The sequence below is a fragment of the Sorex fumeus genome, unplaced genomic scaffold (genome assembly GCF_029834395.1).
Source record: "Sorex fumeus unplaced genomic scaffold, SorFum_2.1 ptg000122l, whole genome shotgun sequence".
Lineage (NCBI taxonomy): Eukaryota > Metazoa > Chordata > Mammalia > Eulipotyphla > Soricidae > Sorex > Sorex fumeus.
This window is the reverse complement of record NW_026606179.1, coordinates 13,413,954-13,426,707: the sequence shown is the minus strand read 5'-3', so window position 1 is coordinate 13,426,707 and position 12,754 is coordinate 13,413,954. Positions and strand designations below refer to the sequence as shown.

Here is a 12,754-nt window from a genome sequence, read left to right as displayed (position 1 = left end):
AGTACAGCAGGTGGGGCATTTGCCTTGCATGTGGCCGACCTGGGTTCGATCTTTGACATCCCATATGGCCCCCTGAGCACCACCAAGAATAATTCCTCAGTGCAGAGTCAGGAATAACCACTGAGCATTGCTGGGTGACCCAGAAAAGCAAAAATAAATAAATATATAAACAAAATTCAGTTTAAGTATGCTCCCTGCAACTTTTGTTCAAAGATATTCTCTTGAACAGGGCTGGAGAGATGGGATAGCTAGTAGGGTGCCTGTCTTGCACACAGGAACGCATATTTGATCCCCCACAACCATATGGTCCCCCAAACCCACCAGGAGTTATTCCTGAGCACAAAGCCAGGAATAAGTCCTGAGCACCTCTGGGTGTGACACAGAAACAAGTACACAAAAATGAAAACAAAGATATCCTATCGCTCAAAGGAAATCAAAGAATACATGCTCTTATGAAAATTCCATTTTCATAAATCTCTATCCCAGGCAACAGTAATTTCTAATGACAGAAACCAGGAGAGTGGGTGCTAAGTTCTGGGCTGATGGAACTGTTCTTTAGCTTTTCTGGGATGACATTACACAGAGAATGCAGATGTCAAAACACATTGAACTAAACACATAAGATCTGTGGCATTTTATTGACTATAAATTGTGCCATGCAAAAAAAAAAGGAAAGAAAGAAAAGGAAGGAAGGAAGGAAGGAAGGGAAGGAAGGAGGGAAGGAGAAAAGAAAAAGAAAGGGTCACGCAGGGGGCTCTGAACTAATCAGAAGCATGTGCTGATTGGCTTAAGCTAGTATCACAGATATGCACATCAGCATCCATCAAAGCAAGGGCAATTATATAGAGGGCTTAGCAGGGGGCACACGTGATATAGGGCAAGCCTGTTTGAACACTGTAACAAAGTGATCCAAATAATAGCTCACTATAGAAGCACACTGCTGTCTTGAATCACAGTGGGACACCTGAGGATGGGAGAACAAGTTTGGCGTCAGGAAAGCACAGAGGGCATGTTCAATGCTTTGATGATATGCTCACCATCAGTCCTCCAACTAATGCCCACATCGGCTGTTCTGGCAGCCTCAAGAGGAAGGCATGCCCCTTTGCTTGAAGGGCATGTCTAGAAGCTGCAGATAGCATCTCTCTTTTCTGGCCAGAATTCAATCAGATGACCGCGTCAAACAGCAAGGAAGCTTGAGTGATGTCGTTTTTATTCCGTGTGGCAACTTAGCAGTGGCACCCAGCTAACACGAAGACAGGGAAAGTGGAGCATGGAAGACAAATACAGTCTTCCCCTTGGACACAGTAACAGTACTTAAGACTGTTTTAAAGTGCTTCAGTCCAAACCCTACTGGGCCAGAGTGATGGCTCAAAGGGCTGGATGCAGGCCGGAGTAACAGTACACCAGGGAGGCATTTTCCTTGCACATGGCCAACCCAGGTTCTCTCTCTGGTGCCCCATATGGTCCCTTGAGTCACACCAGGATTGATCCCAGAGTGTAGGGTCAGGAGTAAGCCCTGAGCACTGCTGGAGATGATCAGAAAACAAAACAGGACAATAAAAGAACTCAAATGCATACTTTGCATGCAGGAGACTGGGGTTGGAGCTCCAGCACTGTGAGAAATGACCCTTCCCACATCCCAAAATCCTGACGACTCCCCACTGTGAGATGATGAGCTACTACTTCATTTCTATGACCTTGGCCAAGTCTTCCTATTGTTCTGGTTGCTTTTAATTTCAGCAGAACTAAAATAGTTTCATCAGGTGGAAAATGGAAGTAGCAAATCCATAGGGAGGTTGTGAGAATTAAATGTGCTAAGTGCTTGGAACAGTGCCTGAGTAAGTGTTCAAAAGCATTGGTAGAAATATCTTTATTATTTTATATTCCTAAGCAATCCCTATCTGGTAGAAACTGCGACTAAAAAAATAATAAAGTGAGAGAGAAAGAGAAAGAAGAGAGAGCATTAGAAACATACCTATTGTTCTGTTTCTTTGTTCAGCAGATGTCGACTGGCTTTTGGGGTTCTGTTTCAGGTTCGGTGCTGACGACAGGACCCAGATTAGCACAGCTCATATACATCAGGAACTCTTTGGTTGCAAGTGACAGAAATTCAATACTAACTAGCTTGAGATAAAAGGGAAGCATTAATGTCTCAGGTAATCAGACTCCTACCATCAGGGTGCGCAGCTGGTCTCAATGGGTACTGGAACCAGGGAAACAGAGAAGTAAATGCCAACAGAACTCACTCAAGCCATATCTTTTCGTGTCTGTCCCTTATCAGTTTTATTTGCTTGCACCTCTTCTAGACACTTTCTTCATATTGAGGAGGTATTGAGGAGACTGGAAGATTGGGGCTACGCAGTGGGAAAACGGTCACAGACGATTTTGGATTTGCACAGCTTCGCCATCTCAAAAATGTTCCTAAAGTCTTCAGGAAATCCCCAGATCCTAAATCCTAGGGAAGGGCGGCCATTGGCTCAAGTGTCATTCCGTCCATAAATGATTGGCCCTGCCTGGCTCACCTGCTCATTCCCCAGCCAATCACAGGAAAGTGGGAGGGGCACAGAAGCAAAGTTATGGCCTATTTAAACAGAAGAGTGTTTTGCACTTCAGTTAAACTGTCAGGCTAACTCTTGCATTGTCTTTGTTGTTTCCCTTCTATGGCTGTAACCTTGAGAAATGATGCAAGATTCACGTGCTCGAGGAATGGTTCATAAGAGGATGCATGGGTACCCCACCCCAGGCAAAATTCCCTGCCTGCAGTCACTTTATGCTTCTTTATGAATGAATGAGTGTATTATTTCCAGAGGGTGTTTGGGGACTGAGTGAAGCAGTGATAGGGTCCCACATACACGTAGGCTCAGCCCAGGATGCAGACATCTGCCATCGTGCGCGGACCCTCAAAGCGAGGATGGGGAAACCCAGAAGAGCCCGCCACCTGGTCAGGCCCAGAAGAGGGCGGGACTACAGACGCCTGCATTTTGGATCGCACCAACTCCTCCGTTTGAGGGGAGAACCCAAAAAGTCCTTGGGTATCTGCCGCCGGCCCTTCTACCACTCTCTGGACACGGACAGATGACGCATTCGCTCCGCTAACAGCCACGAAGCTCCCACCTTCGCCTCTCCTACACCTCAGAAACTCCACGCGAGTCACGCACTGGGGGCTTCCCCGCCACCTCCACGCAGTGGCTCGCCCCAGTTTGACGCATTGCAGGGAAGGCTGGACCAATCGGAGCCACGCTCTCATTTCCGCTAGGGACCCAGACCAATAGCGCCGCGGCTCTCACAGGGTCGCTTCACGGACCGCCGAGCGGTACCCCTCCGCCGGGGCGGGAAGAGGCACGAGGGCTCCCCCCCGGGGGCGGGGCGCGCGGCAAAAAAAGTAGTTCGGCAGCGGGGACGCGCGCGCGCGCGGCCGGCGGGAAGGCCGGGGCTGGTGGGCGGCGCGAGGCAGGCGCGGGCCCGGCGGCGCGGCGCGCGGAGGGATCCGTGGGCTCCGCAGTGCGGCGGCGCGCGGCCCGGGCGGGGCGGGGCCGGGCGAGGCGGGGCGCGCGCGGCGGCCGTTGAGGGACCGTTGGGGCGGGCGGCGGCGGCGGCGGCGCGCGCTGCGGGCAGTGAGTCTGGAGGCGCGGACGCGCGGCGGAGCTCGAGCTGCTGCAGCTGCTGCCGCCGCCGGAGGAACCTTGATCCCCGCGCTCCGGACACCCCTAACCTCGCCATGGTGAGTGAGGGGCAGGGACCATCCAGGCAGGGGACTCGGAGGTGGGCACGCCGGGGGCAGGACCCCCAGGAGGCCGGGGCTCGGACCGGAGCCCTGGGACCCATCTTCCCCGGCGGATCAGGGGCACCAGAGCCCGGAGGTGGAGGTCTAGACCCCCGACCCCTAAAGGGACGCTTAGCACCAAATGGAGGGTTGAGACCCCCCGCCCCCCCCCCCCGCAGATGGGCAGCCAGACCCTCAAAGGGACATTGGCGACCCCGCGTGGAGGTCGGGATCTCCCTGCGGGCTTTTGAACCCACGCTGGGCTTTGAGGCTCCGAGGTTGGGTGTTCCCGGAGCTCCGGGGGCCGATTTCAGGAACTTGAGGCTGAGGAAGGGGGTCAGGGGTTCGGACGGGGGCTTGGGTCCTGAGAAGAGGATGCAGAGGAGGTGGGGGGCGCCGGGAGGAGGCCGGGCTCCCGGGGATGGGGGCGACCCAGAGAGGAGACCGAGTGGGCTGGGTTAGCACCTGGGGCGCCGCGGAGGGGGAACTCTATTGCACATCAGACCCTGGAGGGTGAAAGCGGAGGGGGTGCCCCCCAGACCGGCGCCGCAGAAGAGGGAGGAGGAGGAGGAGGAGGAGGAGGAGGAGGAGGAGGAGGAGGAGGAGGAGGGCAAGGTGCAAACTTGGAGAGGAAGGCCTTGGGTTGGGTGATGGGGTCGTGAGAGGGTGGGGGCGGCCAGAGAAGGTTCTGACGTTTCTATGATTTCAGGTGGTGGAACTAAAGGGGAGACAGGGGCTAGGGAGGAGAGGGGGAGTCCCATTCGGCTCCCGGAAAAGGTGGGTTTGCAGAAGAGGGTGGACCCTCTGCCTCCCCCTTGCGCTTGGCTGGTGGGAGGTGAGGACGGGGGTGGGGGTGTTTGCGGAGCAAAGGAGCGGCAGCGAGGGGGGTCCCAGGTTTGGAGCGGGAGGTGCGGAGCTCCCTAGAAGTGTGGAGGAGAGGGTGGGGACAAAGGCCGGCCCGGGGGTGGGGAGTGGGCCTCGAGGGGGACAGGAGTGACTGTGGCCCGGTCCCCTTCCCGGGGCAGCTGGGCCGCTGCGGGCTGGGTGGAGGGGAGCAGGTGGGCGGAGTCGCCCGGGCCCGTTGCGCACTGAAGCCGCAGGAAATGGGGGTGGGGTGCAAGCTGGGGGTGCCCCCGCCCGAAGCCTCAAACCGTGCGCCCCTCACCAGCCCCAACGCGCCAGCACAGAGTGCGGGGACTCGCCCGCACCCCAGCCCCACGCAGTGCGCTGCAGCTCCTCCTGGTGCCAAATGACAGCGCGGCGCAGTGTGGCGTCGGTGACAATCGGACGCCTCTTCCTGGAGCCCGGGGGTGGGGGCGGGGGGCCTCCCTGGTATCCCGTCACCTTGGGTTCCTGGGTGGGTGCTGGACTGCGGCCCGTGGAGAGAGGGGCAGGACTGTGGGTCCTTGCCGCCCCCAGCCCCAGGCTCCCCGCTTCCCTGGCCACCTGGGGGCTGCTCTCAGCACCCCAACATCCTCTCCCACCATTCCGAGCACCCCGCCTGCCGCTCCTCAGCCGCCTCAGCCCTCCACGGTGGGACCCTCGAACTTCTCCCCAAGTGGTTTCTCTTTCCCTTTGTAATCAGCAGCCGCTGGGTGGGACCGGCCCTGGGCGCAGCCTTGGACTTTGGGCTCGGCGCAGCGCCACCTCCTTGGCTAATAAGGGGCCACCTTTGGTTTCCCACTCACCCTCCCCCCCACGCGCTGCTTCCCCCAACCCTGGCAACTGGGTGCTACTCCGCTCCCCGCCCCCCCACGATGATCTCCCCCAGCCTCTGAAAGGAACCTGGGAATAGAAGGATGCAGAGGCAGGCCCCGGCACTGGTTTTGGGTGAAATAGAACATCGCCAGGGCCAGAAGCCTGGGGGGATGGGGGTTCCCAGCCAGGGCAACTGGTCCCTGAAAGAGAATGACTGGGTCTGAGGGCTCCAGTGAGGGACAAGCGTTGCCTCCTCATGCATTCTGAATGTCCCCCCACCCCCGGGTAGGGGGCTGAACTGCACTGGAGCGGGGAGCGTGAGGAGGTGGAAAGGCAGCTGGAGTCTCCCCTAATCCTCAGAGGAGGGACAGCAATCCCCCCCCCCCCCATCAGCTAGCAAGGCTGCTTGGTCTATAGGGGCCAGGGGCTCCCTGGGAAGGAGGATGGGGTGTGGAGGAAACTGGCCTTCTGGGCTGGCATGTAGGGGCCAGCAGCACTGCCCCGCCTTCTCTGCAGCCTTCAGACTGTTCCAGAATGAACAGGAATCTTCCCTGCCTCCATCAGTCTGCCTGTTTGGGGCTGGACTCAAGTGCCCAAGTACCTCTTCCCTCAGATTTTCTTTTCCTTTAAAAAGCCATTTTAGCCCAGTTCTTCAGTGGATGGTTCTAGGAGTGGGGTGCTGTCCCCCAGAACCACCTGATAGAAGGATGCAAAGGTGATTTGTTGGAGGCCTTGAAGGTACCAAGCTTGAACCTCGAATCCCATCTGCCAGAAATGGAGGTTACCTGGGCCCCTCCAGCAGTCCTTCATTCACTGCTGCACAGACCTCGGTTTTTGGGGCAGTGCCGCACTGAGCTCCTTCCGGAGGGGTCCCTGAACCTGACTAATCCCTCAGGGCAGGAGGCCTAGGGCACCGCAGTTAGCCTGGGCCTAACCCACACTGAGCAATGCAGCAGGGAGCTGGCCTGGTCCTCTACCTCTGCCACACTGGCGCTTCCAGCCTCTCCTGTCCCCTCCCGTCTTGGGACTTGCGGAGACCCCAGTGCCCGCAGTCTCCACCCGGCCTGGACCCAGTACCTTCAAATAGGTGACACAGAAAACGCCCAGAGTCTTCCCGAGGCCCTGCCCGGGGACTGTCCTCTTTCAGTGAGGAACCTTCTAGAAGGCTGGATTCGCCTCTGGGGCTCTTGCTCCTTCTCTCAGCCTCGGGGGCTCCTGGGGTGCCACCATTGGCAGTGTCCGTGCCAAGACATGTGATGGCCGGGTGTTTCCCGGGTCCCCCAGCCTCTGGCCCTTGCACGCCTCCCGCTGACCGCTCTCTCTTTCTGGCTCCTGCAGGCTGACCAGCTGACTGAGGAGCAGATAGCAGGTGAGCACCCCCCCCCCCGCCCCTCGGCGATGGGGACAGGCCTTCGGGGGGACCCCAGCCCAGAGGCATGTCGTTTTCCTGGGCCTGGCCAGTTCTGCCCGTGCGGCTGCTGGGGTGATGGGCCATGCCTGTGCCCACCTGGCCTGCCACCCCCAAGCCCCCCAAAACTGCCAGGCTCTTTACCAGACAGAAAACTTGGCAGCACTCCAGGTTTGGGTCAGCTGCCTGGAGGCCTGAAGGACGCTGATCAGCCCAGGCCCACAGGGACACCCCCACCCCGGCAGCTCATCTGGCTTCCTCCCACCCCATGCCCCCATTCAGGCTTCACCTCTACCCGGGGCCAGTGAGTGAGCAAGGCACAATTCAGAGGTGGGGCAGAGACCCCCCAGCACCCTGGACCACAGCTCTGCTGTTGGGTTCAGGTGGGCTCTGCGACCAGTTTTGGGGGCCAGCTTCTGAGGGAACAGGAGAAGTGGGTATTCCTCCCTGCTCCCCCCCCCCCAGAGAGATTATCAGCTTCTGAGCTGGGCCCTGGGGAGCCTCCCAGCTGGACACTCACTGTCCCCCAGGCCACTTCTGCCCTAGCTGGACCCACACATCCCATCCACTTTCCACCCACTGCACCAGCAGACTTGTGGGGGTTGGGGGGTGCCGCCCCAGGCTAGGCTGCCAGGCATCTGCTCCCGGAATATTTTTGGGGGGGGCTGTCCAGGTGCCAAAATGGGCCCAGTGGGAGGGCAGGATCCGCGTGCTTCTCTGCGGCTCCCCCCGCCCTCCCCGTCCCCCAGCTGTGGCCCTCCCACTCAGCACCACCAGCTCTGCATCCTCCAGGCTTGGCAGCCGGCCCCCCTTCCCTCCCCCACCCCCCCACGCACCGGCCGCCAGCCCCACACTGTGCAGTCACCCCTGCATAGCCGGGGAACCCCCCCTCCCCCGGCCCCTGCAGTGGGACCCTGCCCTCAGAGTTGGGGCCGTGGGTGGCGGGCGAGGCTCTCTGCGGGGAGCCCCGTGCCAGCCCCTGGCTCTGATGCCTCCATCCCCCCAGAGTTCAAGGAGGCCTTCTCCCTCTTCGACAAGGACGGGGATGGCACCATCACCACCAAGGAGCTGGGCACGGTGATGCGGTCGCTGGGCCAGAACCCCACTGAGGCAGAGTTGCAGGACATGATCAATGAGGTGGACGCGGACGGTGAGCCCCCAGAGTGGGTGGGCAGCACCCCCCGAACGGTCCCCGCTCCACTCCCCAGGGCTCAGGGAGCTCCTGGGCCAGGCCCTAAGCCCCCACTCTGCCTCCCGGCGCTGCAGGCAATGGCACCATCGACTTCCCTGAGTTCCTGACCATGATGGCCAGGAAGATGAAGGACACGGACAGCGAGGAGGAGATTCGAGAGGCCTTCCGCGTCTTCGACAAGGTCAGTGCTCCCGGCCCAGAGTGGCCCCTGCCCAGCGGGGGGCAGGGGGGGAGGAAGGGGCACCCCCAGCTTGCAGGCTCAAATCTGTCTCTGTGAATGCCCCGGCAGGATGGTAACGGGTACATCAGCGCTGCCGAGCTGCGTCACGTGATGACGAACCTCGGGGAGAAGCTGACAGATGAGGAGGTGGACGAGATGATCCGGGAAGCCGACATCGACGGCGACGGGCAGGTCAACTATGAAGGTGAGGGGGACCCGGGCTGCCAGCTGGGTGGCAGGGGCGGGCCAGCGGGGCACCCCCTCACCCCATGGCCCTCCTGTCCTCCCTTTGCAGAGTTTGTACAGATGATGACCGCGAAGTGAAGGGCAGGCGGTGGCCGTGCCCGGCCTGGACCTCCTCTCACGCTCTGCCACCCCCGTGCCCGGTTCTCGCTAACACCAATTGATTGACTGAGAATCTGATAAAGCCACAAAAGATTTGTCCCAAGCTGCATGAATGCTCTTTCTCCTTCCTCCGGGGTCTCCCTCCATGCTCCCCCTCTGCCTCTGCCTCTGCCCTTCCCCCCACTCCCCACAGCCTTCCTCCTCCAGCCGGGGTGGGGAGGGGGGCGTCGCGCCCTGTCCCTGTGTCTCCTTCCGTTTGTCATCCGGTTTGGGGTGCCGGGGTGGCTGCCAGGGGGGGACCCCGCCGTCACGCAGGCGCCAGAGCCTTGCCTGCTGCTGTCGCGTACGGCCCCCAGGTTAGTGGGCAGTGCCCGCGGACAGGTCTGGGGGCAGCGGGCCCAGGCAAGTGAGGGGACAGCACTCAGAACCCTGCGACTGCGCTTCTGTGACCACCCAGGTGGTTTCCTGGTGAGGGGCGAGTGGCCACCCCACCTGTGGCCCTCCAGCCCGCGGCCCCCTCCACGCTCCAGCTGTCTCTCCTTACCTGGTGCTAAGCCGTGCCCCGCCCACGGCCGCATCCCTGTCGGGGGCGAGGCTGGATGCTCTGTAACGCGCCGGCTCTCTCTGTGTCTCCCCGTCCCTGTCCCCCATCCTGACTTGTGTCCAACCCCATGCTGGGCTCGCTGAAGGGTGGGGAGAGGGACAATGCACCCCACCAGGCTCTCTTGAGAACACCCCTGCAATAAGCACCCCTCCCCCTCCCCTCCTGCTGTCTGTGCCCCCCCCCAGCCCCCTCCCCTCCCCTGCCTGCCTGCCCCCCACGCCGCGGAGAGCATGATGCATCCGCTCGCTTGCTTCAGACTCTGCCTCTGGGACAAGTGTGTCGCTGTGGGCCCCTCGGCCTTCATCCTTCAGGTTCTTCCCTCCCTCCCCCCTTCATTGCATTCCCCACACCCCCACACCACCAGATCAGTCAGTAGTTTTTCCTGGGCCTGCCCAGCTTTGGGGCTCCCCTCCTCCACCCTCGGGCACCCCCTGGGGCAGGGGAGGGTGGTGGTGGGGAAAGGGACCTCCCTGGAGCCGAGGGAAGGGCAGGTAGGCATGAGGCTGTGGGCATTCTCGGAGTGTTTCGTTTTGAATTTTTTTTTTTAAACCGGGCAATATCGTGTTCAGTTCAAGCTGTGAAGAAAAATATATATCACTGTTTTCCAATAAAATCCGTGACGGCCTGACTGTCTCCTCCCCTGATGGCCGGGCATGGCCTTTGCCCTGCCTCACTCAGGTGATCCTAGGGCCGCGCCCCTTTGCATGGGCGGGGGTGGGGGGGGCATGTGCGGCTGAGGCTGAGGGAGGGGTTCGAGTCCCAACCCGTGTGGGTGAGGAATAGGGGAGGGGTCAGGGTCAGTGTGAAGTCTGAACAGAAGCTTCGGGAGCATTGCCAGGAACATGGCAGGGAGGAGGGAGGCAGGCGGGGGTAGGGGAGGTGCACAGATCCATGAGGGGTGCAGTAAGTCATTGCGAGTGAGGGGTTCTGGTAGGAGGTTTGGGGAAGTGGGATCTTGCAGGCAGGCCGCCTGGGGTCCTGCACAGCCTTAGGGGCCCCTCCCCAACACTCCCTGGAGTCAGGCAGAGACCACTCCCCTCTCCAGCCCCTCTTCTGGTCTGCGCATGGAGGGCCAATCCAGGCGGGGCCTTCCTGAGTGGGCCCCCTCTCAAGACCCCAGCACTGAGGGGGCAGAGGGGAGTAGGGAGCATGGGGCCATTTTTCTAGAACCCCAGCTCCTTTGACTCTGCCATCTCTAGGGGTTGGGGGTTGGGTGAGGCAGTGGCACTGCAGGAGAGTAATGGGTAAATGGGGTTCAAGTGGGCTCTGTCAGACCTCTACATGCCTATCTCTAAAATGGGGATTTGAGGGGCCGGAGAAATGGTATAGTGGGTAGGGCACTTGCCTTGCACTTAACTTGCAGATTTGATCGCCTTCACCACATATGGGCTCCAGAAAACCACCAGGAGTGATTCCTGAATGCAGAGCCAGGAGTAACTCCTGAGCATCGCAAAAAAAAAAAAAAAAAAATACCCACTTAGGGTCAGAGAGTTAGAACAGTGGGAAATGCACGTGCCCTGTACATGATCCTGGGCCCTATATAGAACCTCCCCGAACCCCACCCAAAGCACCTCTGGGTATTCCCCCCCAAAAAAAAAAAAGCTAAAACTCCCCACCCATGACATTTCCAAGTATCGCAAGGCACAATCCTGGATCCCCAACACAGCCAGCCAACCCATGGGGGTTACACCTCAGAGCCACAGCCTGGGACCGTCACGCTAAACCCCCAATCTGGTTGGCCACGAATCTCAGGAGGGGTCCAGGGCATCCTGAGTGGTTACTTGGGAGGTCTCACCTGGCAGGTCTCGAAGGCCACCTCCCGCCAGGGGTCCACTTCAGCTCTGTCCCGGCTCCAGCTAAGACAAATCAGCACCAACAGCTGCTGGCAAGGGGTCAGAGCACAGGGGGCAGGGCACTTGCCTTGAGTTGCAGCTGGCTCAGGTTCAATCCCTGAGCCCTGCCAGATGTGGCCCAATAACCAAAAACCCTTTATTTAATTGAAGAGCTGATGGCGGGGCAGAAGGTCTGGGAGAGGTACCAGGATGGAAAATGGAAGTGGCTGAACTGGGCCCGACCCCTCCCTAACCCCAGAACGCACTTGTGAGTCCCGGTCCTCTGCTGCTGCTTCCTTGGTCCTGCACCCCTCGGCCCCTCCCAGGCATTCTGTACTATTAAGTTATTAAGACTTTCCTGCTTTTTTTTTGATCAGGGGAAGTTCTGGCGGTGATCAGGGACCACCATCCCCGCCCCCCCCACACACACACACACACATACACCCCACCCTGTGCTCAGGAGTGACCCCTGGCGGTGCAGGGGATTCGAACCGAGGTCAGCTGCACGCAAGCAAGTGCCTTCTTCGTGCTCCCACCCCGACCCGGCTGGCTTTCTGTCGTTTGTTAACAAAGACTCCTCTGGAGCCTCCCTGGGCACCGGTGGACACGGGACAGACACGGGCGGGCTCCGAGGGGTGTGGCAGTGAGAGAATTCCAGCAGGGACCTGAGAAGGTAACACGCAGACACACTCCTTGAGGCGGCCGGAGAAGCCCAGGGAGGGAAACCCAGGTTCGCCTCCACTTCCTCAGGTTAGAGTCACGGGATCCTGGTCTAGACGCTGTGGCCGTTTTCCGCTGTCATTCCGAGCACGGCCAGCAGGTGGGGCAGTGGCCACAGCGCGGGAGGGGAGCAGGGCCAGGGGAGCTGCCATGTGGGTGGCCTGTAGGTGTGTGGTGTGGGAGGGGGATGTGTGTAGCAGCTGTGCGTGCGTGTGCGTGTGCGCGCGCGCGCACATGTGTGTTCCCTTCCTGTGGGTCAGTGTGAGAAAGAAGTGAAAGGACTCAAATGAACCACAGATTCTGCACCACCACCCCCGCCCCCAACCCCTCACGACTCTTTTCCCTGTCCTGGGCTCTTTCAGCACCTGGCAGAGTTTGGAACGTGTTTTTGCTGCTGTTTGTATTTCTGCCATTACACAGGGGACACTCCACCAGATCGGGAGGAAGGGAGGAGCAAGGCCAGGTCTGGCGGTCACTGAATTTCCCACCAAGCATTCAGCTGTCTTGGGCCCAGAGGAGACTCCCGGGAGTAGCCATGAATGAGCAAGAGGGTAAAGGAAGACAGCATCAGAATGAAATTAGGTTCACTGCCTCAACCATCACCTCCTCCAAGAAGTCCCCCTGGTCATCCCGCTATACTCTGCCCCCCACCCTTCACCCACTGCCCAGCCCTGTCCAGTCTGGACTGTGAGCCCTCAGAGGGTAGAGCCGGGACCTGCTGAAGGTTTGTACAAATGTTTGGGCTCCATCAGGCCGCCATGAAGCCCAAAACGGAGCAAGCATGCCTAAGAGAGGAGCAGGTGAGTGCCCAGATCAGCACATGGACAAAGGGCAAGGTTGCTTTTGAGGAAGGGAGAAGGGATGCACTGTTCCAGGAAGGATGACCCAACTCCGGAAAGTCAAGAAGTATGTGTGTGGGATGAGGGTGAACTATTTTAGGGGGGAATTTCTGGAGTCAACCCCTGGGGTTGG

The 12,754-nt window shown here is 59.4% G+C and overlaps 1 protein-coding gene across 1 annotated transcript; it reads left to right on the top strand.

The window, feature by feature from the left end:
- Nucleotides 1–3,300: 3,300 nt before the first annotated feature.
- CALM3 (calmodulin 3) lies at nt 3,301–9,855 on the top strand. The gene is made up of 6 exons (XM_056137085.1): nt 3,301–3,721; nt 6,800–6,830; nt 7,876–8,019; nt 8,136–8,242; nt 8,351–8,486; nt 8,577–9,855. Exons 1-6 carry the CDS (start codon nt 3,719–3,721, stop codon nt 8,603–8,605), a joined length of 450 nt encoding a protein of 149 aa, XP_055993060.1. The 5' UTR covers nt 3,301–3,718; the 3' UTR covers nt 8,606–9,855.
- The last annotated feature ends 2,899 nt before the right edge of the window (nt 9,856–12,754 follow it).

Excerpts from the sequence above, each read along its gene's own strand:
- CALM3 (XM_056137085.1), top strand. Across the intron at positions 6,831-7,875 it reads GACTGAGGAGCAGATAGCAG|AGTTCAAGGAGGCCTTCTCC; the intron begins GTGAGCACCCCC and ends CCATCCCCCCAG. Across the intron at positions 8,487-8,576 it reads CGGGCAGGTCAACTATGAAG|AGTTTGTACAGATGATGACC; the intron begins GTGAGGGGGACC and ends CTCCCTTTGCAG.